General features: G+C 46.1%; 1 protein-coding gene across 4 annotated transcripts in view; it reads right to left on the bottom strand.

Moving 5' to 3' along the window:
• The window catches only part of LOC125466665 (short-chain dehydrogenase/reductase 3-like), a 52598-nt gene that overhangs the window by 5769 nt on the left and 21955 nt on the right, over nt 1-24874 (bottom strand). The window contains exons 1-3 of one of the 4 annotated variants that reach the window (XM_059638073.1): nt 14306-14407; nt 12100-12307; nt 899-1042 (exon numbers count right to left, since the gene is read on the bottom strand). In XM_059638073.1, the coding sequence (XP_059494056.1) occupies nt 899-1042; nt 12100-12307; nt 14306-14313 (360 nt within the window). In that variant the 5' untranslated portion in view covers nt 14314-14407. Of the gene's footprint in view, nt 1-898; nt 1043-12099; nt 12308-13085; nt 13275-14305; nt 14408-24874 lie in introns of those variants that run through there. The other 3 variants (XM_048561491.2, XM_048561492.2, XM_059638072.1) reach the window with 3 other exon arrangements.

The raw sequence follows: 24874 nt of genomic DNA, 5'->3' as shown, positions 1-24874 counted from the left end.
CAAAGCTCAGATTTGGATTTCTCCCTCACCCAGAGTGCCTCAGGCTCTCTCCATTAATATAACACCTCCCTTCACATTACAAAATCATTTTCTTGAAAGGGTTTGTGGGAAAGTGTGGCAACCACATTGGATACAGCAAGATCCCACAAGCCTTGAAAAGAATGATCAAGTCCTACAGTGCTATTAAGGGAATGTTGGACACAGATCCAAACGGTATAATCATCCAGTCAGCTGTGCTTGCTGACATATTTTTAGGGCTAAAATGATGGGCTAGGACATCTTAGAATGCCACAGAATCTATAAACATAGATCAGAACCAACAGGCTAAGCTGAAGAAGGGTCCAGACCCGAAACATCAGTTTTCTTGCTCCTCTGATGCTGCTTGGCCTGCTGTGTTCATTCAGCTCTACTCCTCGTTATCTCTTAACCAGCCTCAGCTGTTGTTTAATATCTCCCATCAGAACCGTACAGGTCCCAATTTACTAACAACCAGACAACAGCACCAGTGTGTACCCAGATAATAGCCTTTTCTTTTGTTGGATCTAGGTATTATTGGATCGGGCCACGCTGCATCCTCAAATCCCCTTGAACTGAGTTACTTGCTAAGCCATTTCGGCAGGCAGTTAGGAGTCAACCACATTGCAGTGGGTCTGGAGTCACGCACAGGCCAGACCAGGTAAGGATGGCACATTGCTTTCCCTAAAGATTTTGGCCAACCTGATGGGTTTTTGTGACAATAAATGGTAGTTTCCCCATCACTGTTATTGAAACTGGAGTCTCAGTGCTGCCTCGGTAGGAATCCAACTCCTGGCCCCAAAACTTTGTCAGGGCCTTTCGATTACTCATGATGTAACCAGCGTCTGGCCCAATCACAGGCACGTTACCGGAGCAGGCTTACCTTCTCCCGTACAGCCTTAGCTTGCTGGTAAACTTCCTCCTTATTCCCTATATCACAGACAAAGTGGTGACACTCAACTCCCAGGCTCCGAATCTCTTCGCAGGTCTCCTTCAGACATTTCTCAGTCCGTCCCCAGATGATGATCTGCAAGGAAAAGGATCATTTGGGAACAGTTACAATTCCCAATCCTCACCCTCATTCACAAATGCATGTCAGAAGGAATTCTTAGCAAATTACGTCTCCAAAATCTCCCTTTTGAATTGCACGTTCCTTTACTATGTTTGCAAACATGGCAGCCCATCTCCACACAGCAAGACCCTTCACGATCAAAGCTTCCTTCAACAATGTGAAGGCATGCTCATTCTTGCTGGGGAAGAGCAGTGGATTTTACAACCTCCTGGAAGTCGCCCTATTAATGAGCCCGCTCAGCTATGGGAAACATCACATTTCCAGCTTGTGTAAACCCTCTTAGGGGATGCAGAATTTAATCTGTTCGGGGGATGTGGGACTCTGACCCCTTCCTCACTGACCCACTCTACACAACCCCCTGCCCCCCACCCACCCATCCCAGCTTGACATATGTGAACTCTGCTTGGGGAACATGTCTCAGTTTCACAGATCAGCTAGTCACAATCTCTTTCAAAGTAAGGAATACCGTAAGAAATAGGGAACAGGAGTGGGCCCCTCCAGCCTGCACCATCATTCTACACGATCATGGCTGATCCAATATTCCTCACAATCACTTTCCTGCCCTTTCCCCCAACACTTGATTCACCGACTGATCAAGAACCTACTGATCTTTTTCAGATTTAAAATACACATGGATCTCCCCCCCCCCGCCCCCGCCAAAACAGCATTGTGCCGCAAATAATTCCAAAGACACTCAACCCTGAGAGAAGAAATTTCTCCATCTTGGTCATGAATTGTGACCCCTTAATTCTGAGACTATACACCCTGGTTTTAGACTCTCGTGAGGGAAAATATCCTCTCAGGATTTACCCTGTAAAGTCCCTTAGGAATGTTTCAATGACATCACCTCTCATTCTTCTCTCAAACACCAGTGAGTACAGTCCCAATCCCTCCAGATCAGGAAATCATTCTAGTGAACCATATCTAAACTGCCTTCAAAAAATAAAATCTTTCCTCAAACAAGTGTACCAAAACTGCTCCCTGTGCTCCAGATGTGGCCTCACCAGCACCTTGTTCAGTAAAGACATAATCACAGCTAAAGGTCAGATGGCCAGTTCTCCCAGCCTACAAATCTGACAGAGCAAAATGCACAGAACATTGACAGCACAACAAAAGCCTCTAAAGCAATGTTATTGAAAGACTGGCGGATATCGAACGGGTTTTATTCAGGATTAGGAAGGGAAATAATCTTGACAGTCTGAGACGAGGTGTCATTTGGAACAATAGAGGCACACCCAGGGGGAGGAAGAGGGGGGGCCAAACACCTTGCGAGTTGAAATTCCAAAAGGGGTTGTGCCAGGAGGTGTAAGCCATGTTCCACTTTACACAGTAACTGCTGCCCTCACACCAAACAGGTGATGCAGCCTGCTTGGCACAAAGGTAGAAAGAGAAAAGTTGCACAAAAAATAGAGATTGTTTTCATTGATCTGTCCACCCAGAAAGGCTGCCGTGAAGGGGATGAACTAAGCCTGTTAGTCCCTTTAATTCTTCCCACTTCCTTTACTATTAAATAGCCAAGGTTATTGTATGAATCAGGAGAGTGTAATATATCCCTATTTACATTCTAGCCCCGCTTCTGCATTGATGCAAAATGCATCCAAACTAACTCAACACCAAGTAATCGTGCATAAGACACGTGATAAAAGGTGCTATATGAATACAGTAAAACAAATCACAACATTAAACTGGAATATTGACAAGATGCACTGTCCTGTGAAAGCCCTGCCTTGCTTGGAAATCGAACAGCCTTCAGAGACCCACCGGGGTTTGAGTCTTGTCATCTCAGGCAAATTAAGTCCTCTATCCCTCTCTCTCTCTCTCCCAGACACCCAGCCCAACTGGTTTTAAAAACGCCCTCCCCACAGGGCAGATCAGCTGCTGAGCAGTGATCTATTTTGCTGATTTTTCTTGGTGTTTCTTCCCCAACCCCAGCAACGTCCAGTTTGACTTCTGCCCTTATCATTTTGTCAGTCAGCCTCCGGCTAGGCCAGGGCTAACAGGGTAAAAAGTGGGGTGGGAGGGGGCACGAAGCTCAGAATAACAGCCAGGCAGCAGGCGGACTGTGCTTGAAGGCTGTATAAACGCAGCAAGGAGCTGCCCTCGGTAATTTCATGGTCAGCGAGTTCTGAATTGGAAGTGTGTCAGGTTCAGGGGATGCCGGCTGGATGCCAGGATTACGCACACAACAAGGCAGATCATTCCAGTGTGTACGTGTATATATACACACACACACACACACACACACACACACACGCAGGGAGAGAGACAGACACAAGCACACACACATAGATTGGCAGAGAGGAAGAGACACACACACACACACACAGTAGAATACAGCCACTCCTTCCAAAGCAGCACCTCAAACCTCCCTTCAGACTTCCATCCTCACTGGCAATAACCACCCCTTAAACTTGCAGCTATTCTCCACAAACTAGTCCTGTCAGCATTGACAGGCTGTTCAACTACAGTAGTGTCACAGGCACCCTGAACACATCCTGGGCAGTATTCCTGCCAGTGAGAATCAGCAAGTACACAGTCAGTAACCTGGCAGCACAGTGGCACCACATTTCTTCAGTATGGGGTAGAGTTTAGAGTTTACACAGCACAGACACCCAAGGAGTAGTTACAGACACTGCATGAGGACAAAGGACATGCAAATGATTGTTTAGAACAAAACTGAAGGCATATCCCACCCCACAGTAACCCAGCCCCAGGAGGTCCAATCCTCTGCCTCAATAAAGCCCCACACTAAAGTCACCTCAAATAGGTCTCTGAGACAGCAGCCCTATGGTCTAGTAAGACTATGGCCACTTCACCTTCAGGTCCAGAGTGAATCCATCATTGTGGCAGACTGCCCTCAGCCACTGAAAGACGAACAGATTTACCTAAAGGCAGGTGCTAGGGACCAAATGCCTTGTGAAGTGGCCATTCTCACTTTGGAATCCAAGCAGTGAATGGTAATCTAGATATTTTCTAGCCAAGCTGTTCGGAGAAGTTGCCAGACCCCTCTGAAGCAGGTAGGACTTGAACCCAGGCTGTACGGCAGTCTGTCCCACCAGAAGTCTCAATGTTAAATCAGCAGTGACAAGGAAATGCCAGATGGCACAACCCAATTCTCCTCTCATGTAAAAATCATCCTCATAGTTAGGGATGCCAGACCCAGCAAGAGGAGTCAGATACCACAATAACGACTTGTGTATAATCACTTTACATATACAGCAATTTATTTTGTAAACTTTTTATTTGGCTTAAGCCAGTGCCAGGCAAGATGTGATCTGTGCTGTGGACAAGGCTCTAGCATACACGGGAGAGAGAGAGACCAGCAGCAAATGAAGAGAACAAGAGGCCGTGACCAAGAGAATACAATGCAGCAAGTTGAAGGAGGAAACACGAGTGTAGCTTGCATGGGGACGTCTCATTGTGATTTGCTGAAATGAAGTGCAAGAGCCGGCGATCTGTGCGAGAGGACTGAAGGGATCAGATAGGATTCAGCACGGCCAAGCCGGTTAGCAGTGAGCCAGGGTCAATCAGAGGTCACCTCCAACACACAGCAGCATTAGCCTTGCACACATCTGTATGTTCCCCTCCCGGATATCTCCATCCACCCCACCCTAAAGTATTGAGTGAGTGACACCGTCAGTACTGGGAAAGGCAGAGAGTGTGGGGGGATATACTTCAGGTTATCATTTTGAGTATTTAGCTTAATTACAAATCGGGGAAGAGTTCACAAATATTTAAGCCTAGGCACAAGCCTGTACTTGGGTATAGCCAATAATATCGCACAATCATGTTGATTTGATAATTACAAAGGAAGGAACAACTTTGATCTTTTTTCTTTTTAAAAGGGGGAGGAAAAGTAAGCAAAATGTAATTAATCATCATTGCAAAAAGGAGGTAAAGGACAGATCTTTACAACAGTTGATTGGATTACTTTATCTTGGGTAAAACTAGTGCCTACCCTCGTTGGGCACTAGAATGGGGAGAGTGGGGAGATGTTGTGAACCGGCCGATATTACAGCCAGGAACGTTGGAGAGATGTTTCCAATTGATCAAGATCCAGAGTTTGAGAAACCGAGTGCGGCTACAATTCAAGTCCGGTTCACTATTCCCCAAACCTATTCTTGAGAATGAATCCACTGGGCCTGCAAAGGACCACATTTGGCAAAACAGCCTTCCAGTTTCATACACAGGTATAGCTGCTCCTGGTGATCTGTCAAGGGGCAATGGGAGCCTGTAGATCACTGGAAAGAGCCAGCACTCTGGGAGCATTCAGACAGTGGAAATCCAACAGACTAACTTCTTTCAAATATATAATTTGGGAAATAAATGCAATGCAGTCTGTGATGTACAGCAAAAATCCAATTGGAGTTTGAACAGGCTTTGCAGCTGGACAAGCTGGTGTTGTTGAGGTGTGACAGCTGTAATAAACAGTAAAACAAGTTCTCCCTTCCAGGTCAAGTGTGTGTTTGCAGAATGCCTTGTGTCCCACCTAACTGGCTACAAATAAATACAGTAACATGCTTACTGCTCACATCCTTCAAGGAAAGGTCTCACCAGGATCTGAATGAACCAGCTGCACCCTGCCCAGCCCTCCTCCTATGCCCACTGGACGTGCGTTTCCTTTCTAAGTGGTAAACAAGATTAACGACATCAGCAGCACTCGGCTGACCTCCTGATGAACCCAAGGCTGTAACTAAACTGCAAGGTGCTCTTCCAGCTATTCTAGCGAGACACAGACACACTTTTAACACATTCAGCAAACTTTGTGGTACTGTCCCCGTTTCTGAGCCGGGAGGACCAGGGCTCAAGTCCCACTTGGTCTGGAGCTGTACCCTGAGCAAAAGAGAGGAAGCACAACAAGCAAAAAAAAATGCACACCAGTAACAAGAAACAGCAAATACAGACCCAGAACAGGGTAGAAAGAGAGAGGAAGAAAGAGTTAGATACAAAGAGAGAAATAGGGCAAAGGACAAAGTAAATGAATACAAAAGAACGACAGATCTGGCAGAATTATGAAAGAACAAAAGCAATCAGTTTAGGAAAAAAACTGCTTTTTTTAAAAAAGATAGTAGGAACTGCAGATGCTGGAGAATGTGAGATAACAAAGCGTAGAGCTGGATGAACACAGCCGGCCAAGCAGCAAGGTTTTTCAGAAGGGTCGAGGCCCGAAGCATCAGCCTTCCTGCTCCTCTGATGCTGCTTGGCCTGCTGTGTTCATCCAGCTCCACACCTTGTTATCTCATTTTTTTTAAATGAGTGAGTTACTATGATAGGATTGGAGTTTTTATCTAATTGATATCAAACTGAATTCTTGTTTTTAACCCTCCTGCCCCATCCCCAAGTCCACAATTCTGACAGAACCAGACTCCACAGACTAAATGCAACTAGTACAGCCCAACCACTTCCTGGTGGATGTTCATGTTAATCCTTAAAACCTGGTCTCCAGATTATACTTCTCATTCTAAACAACTCGGGCTTGCAATCTCTCTCTCTCACACACACTTGTTCCTCTTTTCTTGAAAGGGCTTCACAAAAAAAAAGTCCAGCTCTTGACCGAACAGTTGTCTTCCTTTTGTTTTAAGGAGTTTAATGCCAAAATTAGGGCTAACAATGCTCCAGTGAAGCACCTTAGAATGTGTTACTCAACTAGAGGTGCTGTACAAATGCAAATTGTCACTAGTGTCAGAACCCACTCTCTATATCATCATTGCATGAGTATTTGGAAAGGGGAGGTGGGGACATGGGGAGGGGGTTGTTGGTGTTGGGTAATTTCAACCAACGAATCCCTTCAATCCCTGAAATAAAGTCGAGGAGGCACAAAATCTGCTGTGACTGATAGCTCCTGAAAATTCGCAGGAGGGTGGAGAGATGTTGGCCAAGCCCAGGTTCAGACTTGACTGTGATGCCACCGATGGCTGAACAGCCACTAGTTTCATGCCAGGGTTAACGCATTAATGAAACAGCACTGACTGCAAAATCTATGAGTAATGGTCACCCGCAGGGGCTCCTCGGGCACTAAGAATACAGGAGGAAGAAGGGGTGGGTGGGACAGTAAAGCTGGTGCAAGGCAATGCACATTTTAGGAAAAATACACACACACACACACACAGAGTCAAAAGTCATGCTTGTTAAATTCTTTAAGATGTGTAGAGAAGCAAGGCTTTTCAAATCACTGGTCCTGCTCCATCACTGGGCCAGAATCCTGGAACTTCTCTCCAAGCAACACTGCACAGTACCTACACCACATGGCTTGCCTTGGTGCAAGCTCCCTTTTCAAAGGCAATTGGGGGCAGGCAGTAAATGCAAACCTTGTCAGGGACATCCAAATGCCACCAGAAAATAAAATTCTTAAAAACTGTTTAGCTGTAGAGGGGGTTCCAGTATCTACTGAGTGCTGCAGAGAAGACTGAAAGCAGGCAAATCCTGTCCCAAATTATTAAACTTCACATTATTTGCAGGCGTTCCAAAGGATCTCACAAACCCATGACCAAAACAAACATTTTTACCCTTAAACAGATACCAACTTCACTCCTCAACAAAACTAAAATTACTCCATAAGGCTTGAATGCCATGATTAAATGAAGGCAAGATACCAAGGTGTGGAGCTGGATGAACACAGCAGGCCAGGCAGCATCTTAGCAGCACAAAAGCTGATGTTTCGGGCCTAGACCCTTCTTCAGAAGTGGGGGAGGGGGAAAGAGGGTTCCGAAATAAATAGAGAGAGGGAGAGGCGGATAGAGGAGAAGATGGGTGGAGAGGAAACAGACAAGTCAAAGAGGCGGGGACGGAGCCAGTAAAGGTGAGTGTAGGTGGGGAGTTAGGGAGGAGGTGGGTCAGTCCAGGGAGGACAGACAGGTTAAGGGGGCGGGATGAGGCTCGTAGGTAGGAGATGGGGGTGGGGCTTGAGGTGGAAGGCGGGCAGATGGGAGGGAGGAAGGACAGGTTATGGAGGTGGGGACAAGCTAGACTTGTTTTGGGATGCAGTGGGGGGGGGGGGGGGGGGGGAGGAGGAGAGATTTTGAAGCTTGTGAAATCGACATTGATACCATTGGGCTGCAGGGTGCCCAAGCGGAATATGACTGAGTTTTGAGAAGATTTGTAGCTCAGGTTGAGTTACTGGATGTGAGTTTGCTTGCCGAGCTGGAAGGTTAGTTTTCAGACGTTTCGTTACCAGTCTAGGTAACATCACCACATCAGTGAGCCTCCGACGAAGCGCTGGTGTTATGTCCCGCTTTCTATTTATCTGGTTAGGTTTCCTTGGGTTGGTGATGTCATTTCCTGTTCTTTTTCTCAGAGGATGGTAGATTGGCTCCAAATCAATGTGTTTGTTGATGGAGTTCCGGTTGGAATGCCACGCTTCTAGGAATTCTCGTGCGTGTCTCTGTTTGGCTTGTCCTAGGATGGATGTGTTGTCCCAATCAAAGTGGTGTCCTTCCTCATCTGTATGTAAGGATACTAGTGACAGTGGGTCATGTCCTTTTGTGGCTAGTTGATGTTCATGTATCCTGGTGGTTGCAGGGGTAAGTGCCAGGTGTGGTGGGGTTGGAGGGGAGTGTGGAGCGGACAAGGCAATCCCAGAGAGAGTTGTCCCTCTGGAAAGCAGATAAAGGGTGGAGAAGGAAAAATGTCTTTGGTGGTGGGTTTGGACTGTACTTGGAAGTGCCTGAGGATGATGCGTTGGATCCAGAGGTTGGTGGGGTGGTACGTGAGGATGAGGGGGATTCTGCTTTGGTTGTTATTACGGGGCCGGGGTGAGAGGAATGAGTTGCGGGAAATGCGGGAGACACAGTCGAGGGCGTTCTCGACCACTGAAGTGGGGGAAGTTGCAGTCCTTGAAAAACAAGGAACTCTACCTCATCCTGGGAGCAGATGCGGCGGAGGTGAAGTAATTGGAAACAGGGGATGGCATTTTTGTAGGAAGGTGTATTCCAGGAAGCTGTGGGATTTGGTGGGCTTGAAATGGATATCAATTTCCACCTAGTTATTACACCACCCATCTGGTTTGATGTGAGTTGCTGTTTCACTTCAAATGTTGAAAACTATGTTGGAACTCTGAGAAGCCCCGCAGCTACTGTACACCTCCATTTCATTATGTGCTTCAGGAATGCAATCCATGACTAGAATGGAAACAACTCACATTAAAACAGACAGTACAGGTCCTCCATGTTTAGACACCAGCACGCAAATCACTCTTGGGAGATTCTATGAGGCAAATCCTTCAATTAGTTCCAACATTTACTTTCAATTGTGAAATCGTCATTTTATGAGCTTGTATTCATACAGCATTTTTTTCAGAACCACAATGTAGACATGGGGAAGCCAATTCATGCACAGCAAGAGCCCACAAGTAGCAATGTGATAATCAGTCGATAATCTGTTTCTTAGATATCGACGTAGGTTCAAATACTGATCAAAATGTAGGGAATACTGCCCCTGCTCCTCTTCAAATGCGCTTAGGAATCTTTTACATCTGCCTGAGCTTTGGCTTCACTTTTTTTGGGGTCATCTGTTGGAGGATATTACTGCCGGACAGATCACCGGATTAAGGGGAACTAATGATCAGAGGAAACTGAGCAAGGTCCACTCTTTGGTCTTTGAATGATATGGGGAGAGAGCGCGAGCTGGCAAGGCACCCCTCCAGCATCTCATCCAAGTGGAATGCTCCATGACCAGACGTGTAGTTTAACCCCTCCAGCACCAGCTAGTACCCTGGCTGACTGGCAAAAATGTACTTTCATTTCATAATTAGATCATTGCGACGAGGCATTTATTCAAGAGGTACTCAAACTATATACATATTTTGGGGGCCCCTAAGCAATGTATGATACCTTACATCACAGTCTCTGGTTTCTTCCTGTTAGGATTAAATTTTTAAAAATGTTTGAAACAGCTGCATCTTCCATCACAGTGTAGACATTTTTAACCAGCCTTTTCAGGCGTGTTATGACAAACCTCTGGTGTAGGTAGGACTTGAACTCAGGCCTCATGGCCTAGAAGTAGGAACAGGACCACTGCAGCACAAGAGCTCTCCCAGCATGGGGTACTTGGGTGTTTAAAAATTATAAATAACCTATTTCCTCTGGTGTGGTGAATTCAGAATAAAGGTTGGGGGTGGCAATGTCACTTGTGAATATCCTTCGTGTTAAAATGAGCTCATTCACGATATTAAACTACAGGGGAGAGGAAGTTCAGAAATCCCCCTGCTTAAAAAAATGCGGCCTTGGGAATTCAACATTTGAAAGCAGAGACTTCTCATTTTTTTTGTTAGGGTTCGACAGTATCAGGGTGAGTAGGTTAAAGGTGAAGGTACAGATCATATCAAACTCAGTGGGACGGAGGGGGCCGGGGGACCAGCTCCAATCATACAGCTTCAGTGTGATTGAAGGAGGCTGTTATTTTAATCGGCTTTTGCCCCACAAAGGCACATCCTGCTGGTTTGGGTTTGCAGGGAGTGTGAACACCAAGAGCTGACAGGCGACACGGAGCTCTGCTGGCCGGGGAGTGTAGGACATGAGCACCAACTCTAAACTGATCTGACCCACTGTCCACCCACAGACTCTGTTCCACAGGGGCTGAGGGGGATAGCCTGGCAGCAGTGGCAACAACCCGGCTGCAATTTGCATTCGTTTAGCACCAGATGCTGAATGCAGCTCCCTGGCACCGGAGATGCTAACTCTACTGAACTGGCTGCAGACTCAGTTCAGAGTCTAAGGGATAAAACCCCAGGGTTCCCGTCCTCTCTGCCGGCGGTGCATTCACTCACCTCGCTCCACCCCAGTCATTTAATATCATTGATTCTGGAAGGAACACTGGCCAGCGTATTTAAATAATTAAACATTGTGCCCTCCAAGGGGGCGATAAGCTAAGTACAGCCCATATACAGGCTGCTATTAGTGAAACGTGAGGGGACTCTCTTACAATACACACTGCATTAGCCTCGTTGCTAAATACGAGCAGAAATTAGCACACATTCCCTGCAATTAAATATGCCTAGATTTCTCTCTAAAAGCATAAGCGACGCGTCTATTAGCAGGTTCGGTGTCCGGAATAGCAGCTCCTCGGAGGTACATTCTAACAGCGGCACAAGTTAACAGCCAGAACAGCAATCCTCCCATTTTCAACACAACAGCCTCCAAACTCCTCCCGTCACAAAATTCACCGCCTCCTGCTGCCTCAAGTCTGTGTAAATTTAATATTACATGTGTAAGAAAAGTCTTCGGTTTTAGGATAGATTTGGCCAAATTTCCAATGTTTGTTTCCTTGATATGCTACTCTGCAGAACCGAACTACGTCTGTAGCGATGTATATATACACACATTTAAATGAATAAAGTACATGTTTGAAATATTAAAAAAAACCGCCTGACTCTCCATCTGCCCTACTGCAGGTTTTTAAATCTCTTCAGAACAGACGGGATTAACACAGTCCTGCAGCGGGGGGGGGGGGGAAGAGAAAGGTGGTTGGGGGCTGAATTTCAGGATAGCCTTCTCCCCCATTGCTCTAACCCTCTGTATGGGGAAAATTTTAAGATACACGTCGTTTTCATTTTTTTTTAAAGAGGAAAAGATAGAAGCAACTTTCTCGTAGGACATGCAAACATTTCTACAGGATTGGTTCCAATCTGTGCTCAGAACCAAAACGTTTGGGTCCCTGGAAAAAATACCCAACCCACACCTTCCATCCCCACCCCAACATATCCCTATTCCTCCTACCCATCACCTACTGTTGTCTGTAAACAAAAAAAATTGCTGGAAATCACCGTGGGCCAGGCAGCATTCGTGAAGAGAGCAAGGTAACGTTTGGAATCTGGATGGTTCTTCATCAGAGCTGACATGAAGTGATTTCCAGCGGGGTTTTTTTTGTTTTCAGTACAAATTGCAACATCTGCGGTAATCCGCTTCTACTTATTGCTGTCTCTCTCTCTCTTCACGAAATGCATTCAACAGCATTTGAGAACTGCTCCGTGCAGCCTTCCAATTCAGAAAGGGAGACACAGACACACTGACACTCACCTTCCTCGCCCCTTGCTTGGCGAACTCCAGAGCGAGGTGGCGGCCGATTCCCCTGCCTCCCCCGGTTATGAGCACCGTGTCCCGGCTCAACTCCCTCAGCCTGGCCGGCAGGAGCAGCAACACGGCGGCTTTCACCACGTAGAAAACCATCTGCACGGGGAAAAGCAGGAGGGAGGCCAGGCTCCTCCAGTCCATCTGTGTGTTCATTCTAAAACAACGACACAGAAACACACATAAGGAGGAAAAAAAAGGGGGGAACTGCAACCGGTCCTCTTGCAAGTTTAGCAAAAAAAGTTTTCCCCCCCTCTGTGCCTCCTTTTAAAGTGCGTGTTAATTTCACTCTTCTGTTCAGTCAATTTCACTTGTTCTTTCTAAAAGCCACGAGCTTTTCTTTTCAACATTTTATTCCTCTTTTTTTCTGTTCTCCGTCCAGGATCAACCCAAAGGTTAATGGTCGCAGGGCAATGAGCCACGGAAACATCGATATAAATAAAGGAGCTTGTGTGTGTGTTCGAGGAGCCGCGGTGAGTTTTTATACAGCGGGTCCATTAATCCTGATTGACGAGTCTAAGTGTCGGGTGGGAGCTGATCCGCTCGGTACTATTGTGTGAAGGCGAGCCCTCAACCCACACCGCCCCCTCCCTCTCTCTGTCTCTCTCACCCTCCCCCTGGAGCCAGCCAACCTCCGCACCAAAACTGGAGGCTGCCTCTCTCTCTCTCTCTCTCTCTGCCTCCAACTCTGTATTCGCTCGCACCCAGCTCTTCCAGCATCTGCACGGTGCAGCAAACCGCAGAGGATACTCGTTTAGACAACAAATGCAACAATCTGGAAGTGAAGAGACTGACAAACGTTCTACACGCAGCAAGACTGCTTTGCAAATCATTTCTAATTTAAAAATATGCAGGGCAATCTTCTCTCAGTGAGAGAAAATAAAACACAGCAATATGCAAGCGACGACCTGTTCGTTTTATCAAAGAAACATCACCTCCGTAAGTGACGCAGCACAGTCACACACTTTTCATAGTAATTCCATAGACAAACTGCACGGTGATGTGGCTGGGAAATGGGATTGTACACGGGCTGCAGTGTTGTGTCCCTTTCAACGCTGCATCCACTATACAACAACAACCTGCATTTATGTATCTTGGCAAAGAAAAAGAAATCACAAAGCTCTCCGCGGGTGTGATACTCGACAACAAAGTTTGACACTGAGCCACGCAAGGACAGATTGAAAAGAAAACTGGTCAGACGTGGGTGTTGGGCTGTCTTAAGACTGGAGGGGAGGGAAAGGGCGTAGATTTCAGGCTGTTATAGCTGAGGGGGACAGCCGTCAATGGTTGAAGTGTGTGAATTCGAGGATGATCAAGGGGGCAGAATTGATGTATTCCCAGAGGTTGGAGGAGATGAGAGAGACGGGGACGGGTGAAACCAGGGAGGGATTTGAAAATTTTGATTTTTGTTTCCAAGAATTTGACATTTCCAGCGTCTCCAAAATAGTTAAGGTGACTCCCTCAGATAAGATACGGGCTCGGTGGGTGTTGCTGGTTTGCCTGGAATGGCCACTCAGTTTGGGTGACATCGCCCGATCTGCTGGCCCCTCGTGTTTGTTCAGTTGGAGCCGAGGAGACGTTAACACGGACTTGCCCCAAGATACATGAGGCATGCAGTCACCTGCAGTGAGGCGTTGTGACTGTCTGTGAGTTATTGCAACACTGCTGTTACTGACTATTGCAGAAAGCACAATTTTGTTTTTAAAAATAAAAGTCTGCCCAACATGTGTCGCAATAGAGAATGGCTTCACTTGTAAAACCGGTCCCTCCACCCACAGGTGAGTGACTCTGTGTTCATTGTTACCCTCCACTGCCTCATGACCCCCACACACCCACACCCTCCAAACCACCTTCCTTGTCTTGTGCTGAATGAGGCTGATACAGCAAGTTTTTTTTGTCATTTTTTCCTGAAGAAGGGTCCAGACCCGAAACATCAGCTTTCCTGCTCCTCTGATGCTGCTTGGCCTGCTGTGTTCATCCAGCTCTACAACTGTCTTATCTCTGCAAGATGTTGGCTGGTTTTGGCTGATGTTGAAAGTGACTGCTGGAGGGACTAAGAGAGCAGCTGAGTGGTACATTTCTCTCTGTACGTGTGTGTGTCTGTGTATGTGTGTGTGGATTCCTGCACAACTCTCTCTCCCTTGCCATGTCTCACCTTTTCATTGCCTCCTGTCAGTTCCCCTTTGCTATCAGCTGGTGCCAACACTCTGGCTTCACAGTAAGGCATCTTCCCTGGGCATGAACACCCTCTCCATGACTCCACATCCCTGCGTTTTTATTTAAATACACCTTCACTGCAGCTGAATTTCACAACCCTTCCTGATGAGTCAGTCAATTGCAAGAGAATATGGGTCAAAGGTCAGAAACTGGCAACTCCCGCCTCAAACTTCAAAAAAATTCAGGGTGTGTAGGCAACATAAAACTAATTATCATTGAGCTCTGAGACATGGTGTTGTGGTTGGAGAATCGAAACATTCCCAATAGAGTGTTTGATGATTACCTAAATAGAAGTTATTATGGGGAGAAAGCTTGAGCAAGTAATGAGGCTCACCTAGGAAAGCCAATTCTGACCCGATGGGCCACATGGCCCCATTCTACACTGTAACAATTCTGCTATTGTGTGAAATGAGTGTTTGATTTGTCATGAAACCAACACCACAGCTGCCCAAGACAACAAAGTGTGAAGCTGGATGAACACAGCAGGCCAAGCAGCATCTTAGGAGCACAAAAGCTGACTGTTTTTGCTTGGCCTGCTGTGTTCATCCAGCTCCACACTTTGTTATCTTGGATTCTCCAGCATCTGCAGTTCCCAGTATCACTGATCTTAGCTGCCCAGTCCACGTCTGCAGGTAACTCACTATGGTTGTACAGAAATGAAAGATTTGCTTGTATACAGCACCTTCCACAACATCACCATGCCCTGATGTACGTTACAGCCACTAAAGTCTTTCTGAAGTGTAGTCAGTGTTGTAGTGTAGGAAATGAGGTAGCGAATTTGCACAAACTCCCTCAAGCTGCATTGTGATCATGACCAGCTAATCTGCTTTTCTGATTTGATTGTGGGATTGACCTGAACACAGAGGAGAACACTTTTGGTCTTCTCCGAGACTGTGCCATGGGATATGCTATATCAGTCTGAGAGGACAGGGTGGGACCTCAGTTTAACATCCCATTCAAGTTGTAAGTAGCCCAAGTGACCCTCGAACTCTACATGTCACATCCTTCATATCAGCCCTTGTGTTTTTGTATATGTCTCATTGACCCCAGCGATGTGTTTCTGCCTCTCTGTCACTGACCTTTACTTCTGCATCTACTTTAGGTTTCCCAATCTGGTTCCTGTCCAGTAACGACTTCCAAGATGTACACTAGGACCTGCTTTCAGCACTTTAGAGGGAGCAATTTTAACCATACTTGTGGGGGAGAATTGTGAAGGAGTTGGGTGAAATGCTAACATTATGCTGTGTTGATAGACAGATTGACTAAGAGGAGAACAAAGAGATGGGAAAGACTTCCACACTGCAATATACTGCTTCCACCTGCTGGGCCCTGGGCCCACTTAGCTGCAACCATCAAGTAAACACGAGTCAATTGGCATCTCTGTTATTAGCCCTTCTTTCGCATTGCAAACTGTGTGTTTTCATGTAGGAGAGGCAGGCTTGTGCTGCTCCCTAGTGGGCACATCCGCAGAGTTAGAGCTGCCTGAGTGCAATCGTTCTCAAAGTGAGGAGTCCGCGGGTGGTTGCAATCTGGTCCAACAAGCAAGGACCTCACACTCAGGCTGAAATCAGAGGAGAGAACAGATCAGAGCCCTCATCCCCAGCTTCTCCGTCCTTCTGAGGCAGTCCCTCAGATTTGAGGCGTTCTGGGATGGCCACAGTCAGCTCTCGAAGGGTTCAGTGGATGGGTTGTTTAGAGAAATGCGTGTACCCTCTGACACCTCGAGTTTACCTCCCCACAAAGTCTCTTGATGTGACTAGTGCTTTCCTAACTGACCCGTTTCTGTACAGTTGGTCGTACCGTACCATGCAGACTGGCTTCAAGTGGTTAGGACCTCAATGCTGGGCAAATTGGCTTGGCAGAAACATTGCACGTAGACTGCCTTCTTGCACCTGGGTTTGGAAGATCTTTTGAAGGGTACCTCTGGAGATCCATAGGCAGAGCGTTGGGGTGGCTGCTGCAAGTTGACCCAATCTCTGAGGCCTGTGGGAGCACAGAGGATCACTCTGCCCAGCTAAACTTAGCCTCGGTTCACAAATATTTATGCCTACAACTTGTGTAAGATTGGACAACTAGAACAGCTCTCATGCAGGGCATAATGGTTATCAAGCAACAACAATGTTCACAAATTTATACGTGATTAATATGGATTTAAGTGAAGTACGTGATGACCTTTAAACAAGATATTCGAATGTTTCAGTGAAAATGTTCCCTTGTAACAGTCATTTAAATTTTAAAATGTCTATACTTCTGTTGTATGAAATAATGTCTAATTTGAAATAATCTGGCACACATACTTATTTTGTTTAGTGGCCAAGAAGGGGCAAAATGTATAACTTCCCATCAATTCTGATGAGTTTTTTTGTGGTAGCAACTGAAAGTAGGAGTTGGGGGGGTAGGATCACTAAGTGGTTCACCCTTAGTGGCCTGAAGGGGAACGTTACAGTGTCTTAGTCCAAGGTGGTTCTCAATTGGTTCCAAATGCTGATAGTGGTTAATGTCAGGAAGAGTTTATCTTGCAGTCATAATGGGAAAGAGGGAGGCTGATAAACCCTGGAGGGGTTACTTCAATTTGTCTACTTATAAGTCGAAACAAGTTTTATTCATCAAATGCACTCATGACATTCCATAAGTCTTGAGGAAGCTCAAAGTTGAAAGAATGTCCTCCATGTTTTTCAGCTTTCTCCAGAAAGTTCAGTCAATATAAGAAAGGAAAGGATTTGCATTTATGTAGTGCCTTTTACGACCTCGGGTCATCCCAAATTGCTTTACAGCTAATTGCATTATTTTGAAGGGTAGCCACTGTTGTAACACTAGGGACACAGCAGTCAATAGGCGTACAACAAACACACACAGACAGCAGTGTGATCATGACTAGGTAACCTGTTTTTGGACATTGGTTTGAGGGATAAACATTGAACAGGACTTTGGATTTAATCCCCTGCTCTTTTTCCAAATAGGAGCCTTCACATCAACGGTAAATAAAGCTTACGTTTAATATCTCAACTGAAAGACATCACCTCCAACAGGGTAGCACTCTTCGAGTAATGCACAGTGGTATGACCTGAACCATTACACTCAAATCCCAGTATTGGGGCTTGACATTCCAGCAGAAAACCAGGAATTATACCAACTGAGTGAAGGCTGCGATACCATGGTGTATAAACCGGGGTGCCGAATCACCACAAGCTCATTCTGTCCATCTGATAAAAAACGAAAGAACTGCGAATGCTGTAAATCAGGAACAAAAACAAAGTTGCTGGAAAAGCTCAGCACTTCTGGCAGCATCTGTGAAGTAGAAAACAGATCTTCCTCTGCTTGGTAGAAGAGGATGGAAAACAGTAGAAAAGGGTGGAAAGAGATAGTAGGAACTGCCGATGCTGGACAATCTGAGATAACAGTGTGGAGCTGGATGAACACAGCAGGCCAAGCAGCATCAGAACATAGGACATAGAACATTACAGCACAGTACAGGCCCTTAGGCCCTCAAAGTTGTGCCGACCTGTCATACCGATCTGAAGCCCATCTAACCTACACTATTCTATGTACGTCCGTATGCTTATCCAATGACGACTTAAATCTACTTAAAGTTGGCGAATCTACTACTGTTGCAGGCAAAGCATTCCATTCCCTTACTACTCTCTGAGTAAAGAAACTACCTCTGACATCAGCCTTATATCTTTCACCGCTCAATTTAAAGCTATGCCCCCTCGTGCTCGCCGTCACCATCCTAGGAAAAAGGCTGTCCCTACCCACCCTATCTAACCCGCTGATTATTTTATATGTTTCAATTAAGTAAGCAGGAAAGTTTGACGTTTCAGGTCGGGACCCTTCTTCAGAAATGGGGTATGAGGGGGATTCTGAAATAAATAGGAAGACGGGGGAGGCGGATAGAAGATGGATAAAGGAGAAGTTAGGGTGAGAGGAGACAGACAGGTCAATGAGGCGGGGTTAGAGCCAGTGAAGGTGAATATAGGTGGGGAGTTCGGGAGGGATAGGTCAGTCCAGGGAGGACGGACAGGTCAGGGGGGTGTGCACGATGAGGTTAGTGGGGAGGGGAGGGGGTGGAGCTTGAGGTGGGAGGAATGGTTAGGGAGGCGGGGTCAAGCTGGGCTGGTTTTGGCATGTGGTCGGGGAGAGGAGATTTTGAAGCTTGTGAAGTCCACATTGATACCCTTGGGCTGCAGAGTTTCCAAGCGAAATATGAGATGCTGTTCCTGCATCTTTCGGGTGGCATCATTGTGGCAATGCAGGAGGCCCAGGATGGACATGTCGTCTGAGGAGTTGGGGTGAATTGAAATGGTTCGCGACTGGGAGGTGCAGTTGTTTGTTGCGAACAGAGCGTAGGAGTTCCGCAAAGTGGTCCCCAAGCCTCTGTTTGGTTTCCCCAATGTAGAGGAGGCCACAGCGGGAACAGCAGATGCAGTATACCACGTTGACAGATGTGCAGGTGAACATCTGTTTGATGTGAAAAGTCTTCCTAGGGCCTGGGATCGAGGTGAGGGGGGAGGAGGTATAGGGGCAGGTGTAGTACTTGCTTCAGTTGCAGGGAAAAGTGCTGGGGGTGGTGGGGCTGGAGGGCAGTATGGAGTGGACAAGCAGTCACGGAGAGAGTGGGCCCTCCAGAAATTGCATAAGGGTGGGGAGGGAAAAATGTCTTTGGTGGTAGTGTCGGATTGCAGATGGTAGAAATGTTGGAGGATGATGTGTTGGATTTGGAGGTTGGTGGGGTGGTCCATAGGACGAGGGGGATTCTGCTTTGGTTGTTATTGCGAATAGGGGGTGTGAGGGATGAGTTGCGGGAGACACGGTCGAGGGCATTTTTGATCACTGTGGAGGGGAAGTTGCGGTTTTTGAAAAACGATGACATCTGGGATGTTTGGGAGTGGAATGCCTCATCTCGGGAGCAGATGCGGTGGAGATGAAGGAATTGGGAATAGGGGAATAGAAAAGGTGGAAAAACTGTTTTCTCCTTTACAGGTGCTGCCAGACCTGCTGAGCTTTTCCAGCAACTTTGTTTTTGTTCCTGTCCATCCAAAATACTTTCACTGTCATTGAGCAACTGAGACAACAAGTGCCGGAAGGTCCCTGGTTCAGTCTGGGATGAGGAGCCTGACTACTGTAATCATAATTTATATCATTGGAAACTTCATCAGCATCTGGTGACCTGCCAATATACACTGTCTCATTGTACAAACAAATCCAAGTTTACACACGTGGAATTGCCAATTGTACAGAATGGTTCCCAACAGGAGGCTCCCCTCCCAGGAGAGGAACCTGAGGGAGATCAGAGGCAGCCACCAGTGAGAGGAGATTTCTACCTCACCAGCTGAGGCTGGAATCAAACCGAAGCTGTGTTGTGAAAGAGCCCCAGTCACACTGACCAGTTACCTTCCACTCCATTTGTGGCCAGCACATATTCAGGTGAGGCTACATCAAGAAACTACAGAGAGTTGTGAACACAGCCCGGTCCATTACACAAACCAGCCTTCCATCCAGTGACCCCATCTATACTTCTTGCTACCTCGCCAAAGCAGCCAACATAATCAACTATCCCTCCCACCCTGATTATACTCTGTCCACTCTCTTCTGTTGGGCAGAGGATACAAAAGTATGAACAGATTAAACAGCAGCTTCTTCCCTGCTGTTATTAGACTTCTCAGTGGACCTCACAAATTTTACATTATGTTGACCCCACTCTTTGAGAACCTTCTTTGCAGCTGTAACACTATTCCTCGCTCTGTTCTCTGACCCCAATGCTCTTTGTATCATATGATCTGCCTGTACTGCATGCAAAACAAAACTTTTCACTGTACATATGACAATAATAAATCAAATCAAATCAAAAGGTTTGCAGCTGTGTCCAAGTTTAGCGTGCAATCACCAGACAGGTATGTTCTCAAAAGGAGAGAAAAATCTTCCAAGAGAATCTTCCACAATCTTAAGGACACGGAATGAGATTCCTCAGGCCACTATGCCTGTGCTGGCTCTTTGAGAGAGCTCTCCAGTTCATTCCACTCCCCCTGTAAATTTCTCCTGTTCACATAAACACTGTATCCAGTCCAGTTGAAACAGTTCCCACTGAGTCTGTTTCCACCACCCTTTGGGGCAGCGCATTCCAGATCTCTGTGGCTTGCTGCATTAAATAAATTCCAAACTTGTGCATTATCTCCATCTGTCTGCTCGTTAAACCCTGCCAGCTTCCTTGTTTCTCGTTCTCCTCCAGAAGACAAACTCCAGAATCTCCTTCCTTCTTCTTCAGGTTCTCTGCCCGAGTGCCCGCAGCCTGTCACTCCTCACCAAAGCCTGGAAGTGGGTCCTGAAACCACCTCAGGCAGGATGGCGATTAAAAACCCCTGCTCTTGACACCAGTCTGATCCACACTGGCTCCTCAGATAACTATATACCTCCTCCCCATCCCCTAATGACAGAGGGCAAATTGCTGTTGCAGTATCCACCTTTTAGTACTTGTTGTAGTCCCAAATAATATGGAATTGAATTGACATAGCTTTATTGACACACAGTGAAAAATTTACAAATTACCACTTATGGCACCATCTTAAGTACAAAGGCCCCTAGGTACAGATTCCCGAGTACAAAAGTTAAAGAAATAAAAAGTCTGGCATTACAGACCCTCAAAACTACAAAATCACTGTAATAAATTAGAATAAAAAGAATTGTGAAGTTCAGAATAACAGTCCTTCCATGGTAATATAATTTTTAAAAAAATTTAAAAAAGAGAAAAATTAGTGCAGTTCACGAGTCTGAGTTTGAGGACCCGACACACCATATGGAATCCCGGGCCGGATCCCCACGATGCTGTTGAAAAATCACATGGGCGCTGTCTCCAATGCTTTTTCCTCCACCTGACTGACCAAGAAACTCTCCTGCTCTTACTGCCTGCCAGTGACATGTCCTGGAAAGTTTACAAGTTGACAAGACATTTGTTGTGACAATGTTATGAATGCACCCTCCTTGACATCATGAGTGAATTAATGATTTATTGTCACATATATCTTGGGGGATAAGAGTGAAAAGTGTTCTGTCACATCAGGGCACCATTTTGAGGTACGAAAGAGTGAAAAGAAAGTACTTAAATGGAGTACATCTCCATTGGCCAAGGATCCAAAAAACCGCTCATGGAGAGGCAAGGTCCCCTCTCCAGGCCTACCGCTGCCAAAAGTTCCTGCTCCTTCATCATTGCGGCCAGCACCTTGCTGCCAGTTCTGAAGGTCCAGGCCTTCAAAGCCAGGATTTCCAAGATGAATGGAAAAAAAAAGTGAAAGGGAGATTGATAAAAACAAAATCAAGTCCTGATATGGCATTTGGATCTGGGGTATCTGGCACATTACCCTCTGGGCCACAAGCCCCCTTTTAGCTTCCAGAATTAACAAAGGCTGAAGATACCAGCTTCCCCCACTTCCACTAAAGATCATTCATCAGTCTCTGAATCCAGATTAAGCAAATGAAAGGCTTGTGGGCACTAAGGTTTTGGTCACTATTCATTTTCTGTGCAGCAACGGTGCCAAAACTTCAGTAACTTGTTGAGAAATTCTTGGCCTAAAGTCATGAATGAGAGAGCAGAGGCACAGGTTCACCTCCACCAGTGTGGGGGACAGCAAGCCACAGGGAGTTGAGCAATGAAATGCAAACCGTTTGCTGGCTCCAGGAAGCAGATGGTTTTCCATTCTCATTCCTACCCTTGACAAGGTCCATCACTGCTCCCCACCCTTCCGTTTCTACCCACACTTGGCTCTATGCCACAGAGACCAGGGAGGGTTCTGTTCCTACTCTGTGGTAACTGTGGGCCTGTGGTGAACTTGTGCACATTCTTTGTGGGGCGGAAGAGGTCTCCCAACCCCAGCTTAGACAATCAGCTGCCATTATAGAATATATAAAGCACATAAACTCTTTCATGTTGTTTATACGCTCCACACAACCTTCATCCCGATCATCACATCCATTTCCATCATGTACCTATCAAGCTCGCTCTGCAATGCATCTAGAGCTATTTGCTACAAACACTCCACATGATACTTGATTGCACATTCAGTATAGAATGTACAGCACAGGAATGGACCATTTGTTCAGCCGCTCTGTAGCTATGTTTCATGTTCCATATTTTGGGGAAGGAACCTTATGTCACCAAGTTCCTGAGTGATCCTGTATCTCCACCTAGTGGATAAAAGCAGTAATGGTCCTGGCACAAACTGTGCACACACTGGCTTCAGAATCCCTACAGTGTGGAAGCAGGCCATTCAGCCCATCAAGTCCACATTGATCCTCCAAACAGTTTCCCACCCACATCCACACCCACCCTGCTACCCTATCCCTGAAACCTTGCATTTCCCAGGGCTAATCCACCCAGCCTGCACATCTCTGAACACTATGGGCAGTTTAGTATGGCCAATCCACCCTAACCTGCACATCTTTGGACTGTGGGATGACACTGGAGCACCCGGTGGAAATTCACACAGACACGGGGAGAATGTACAAACTCCACACAGACAGACCCCAAGACCAGAATTGAAGCTGGTGCTGTGAGGCAGCAGTGCTCACCATTCAGCAATTTACTAGATAGAAACATAGAAAATAGGAGGTAGAGGAGGCTATATGACCTTTCAATGGCCTGCTCCACCATTCAAATATGATCATGGTTGATCGTTCATCTCAGTCCCCTGATCCATTTTCTCCCCCATCCTCAGCCCTAATAACTGTACTTAATTCCTTGAAAACAAGGAGCTGCCTGGTCTTTATACATGGACTGTGGTTTATACTTAAATGAGAGTTGATACATTCTTTCAAATCCAGCTGCCTCTATATTTCTTGCACAGACTGAACAAAGTAGACCATCTCACTCAGGGCACTGGGTAGATCACTGAGTGGCTGTGTGGGAGATCAGGCGCTGAGTTTTTGCCTCTGGTGTAGAGATCCCCTGGCCTAGGAGATCTGCCTGATATGGCTGTGCTCTGTGAACTGGGAGATCTGACCTGCTGCACCTGAAAGGAGCTCCATGGCAGAAAGGATGAAGTTGCTGATAAGCCCTGACAGCCAGAGGCAATGTTCAAGTTGTGGCTGTAGTGAATGCCATTACTCAGTACTGACCTGTAAGTGTGGGACTGGCTAATGTTACTGCAGAAGAGATGCCCCTTGAATGGCTTCTTGGAGCTGCTTTCTGGGAGCTATTTCTCTTCCTGTTCATCCCAGCAGGGCGTTCCTTACTATTTCTCTGCTGGTCCCCCAACTTTCCCCTACTACCGGCCCCACAAATTTCCAGTTTTATTCAGCTCCATGTGACAACCCACCTTTATGCTGTTATGTGTTCTCTCACATACTCCTAACCAATGTTCTGTAAAGTTGTAACAAAACTTCCTTGCTCCAATCCTACACCCCAGCTAGTGAAGTCAAGCATCCTGTGTACCTTCTTCACCTTCTTACTTGTGCTGACACCATCAGGTGTCTACAGGCTTGTACATCAAGGTCTTGTTTTGAAGCGGAGGTCTACCCCACTCTGATAACTAAAACTGAAACACCCAGAGAAGCTTGCCTTGCCTCATTATCTGTTAAAGGAAATGGGGAACACGGTATTACCTGTCAAAAATTACCTTCTCAAAACTCGCTGGGATTACCTGTCTCTCACTTCCCAATCCGTTATAAAAGAGTAGTTAAATGAAATGAAATCCTTTCGCTCGCTCTATAATCAACTAGTACCAATTTACTTACTTAATGCTGAGTAAACAAATGAACAGAACTACCAACAAACTGAACAATTTCCCCCCTAATCAATAACAAATCTCAAATAAAACAAAATTCTAATGGTACACTGTTCCAATAGATACAAATCCTGCATACATAAACCAAATTAATAAGCAAAAGCCGTCTCTCAAAATTACAGCCAGGATCCTTAGTCCAGAACACCTTCCTCTATTGAATTCTTGTGACAGGAATATTAGCTAAGAGTGCCGCTATACCTTTATTTAGATGATGATTTTCTGAGAGCTTAGAGAATTCTGTGAGAGCCTGTGATCTTCTCTTTAGAGCTGATGCATTGTTAACTGTATTAAATGGCAGCTGTTCTCACACCAATTTTCAAATGCCCTCTTCTTTTATACCCTTGAAGACCTATTAACTTCTTAAAATAGGATTAGTCCTAGTTTGTCAAAACCATCAGATTTAAATTTAATTGGTTTTTAGCTTCTAAGTGCCTGGATTAAATTAACTGGTTGATTTTCAAACTGTTTGCCATAATAACTTACCTTTTGGACTAACCTTCCATGTGGCATAAGGCAGGCGCTAACCTCAAACCCCACCATCAGGGAACCATCATTTCAGAACTAGGGGTATTTCATTTAAGGTGAAGGTGAGGAGGAATTTCTTCTCTCAGGCAGTTGAGAAGTTTTGGAATTCTCTACTCAAGAGAGCTACGGACCGGGGAGTCATGAATTGTGTTCAAGGCTGAGTGACAACGGGATTTGAGGAACAGGAAGGGAAGAGGCGGTGAGGCCAA

Source organism: Stegostoma tigrinum, chromosome 28 (genome assembly GCF_030684315.1).
Source record: "Stegostoma tigrinum isolate sSteTig4 chromosome 28, sSteTig4.hap1, whole genome shotgun sequence".
Taxonomy (NCBI): domain Eukaryota; kingdom Metazoa; phylum Chordata; class Chondrichthyes; order Orectolobiformes; family Stegostomatidae; genus Stegostoma; species Stegostoma tigrinum.
The sequence above is the reverse complement of the archived record's forward strand: the minus strand, read 5'-3'. Positions and strand labels throughout refer to the sequence as shown.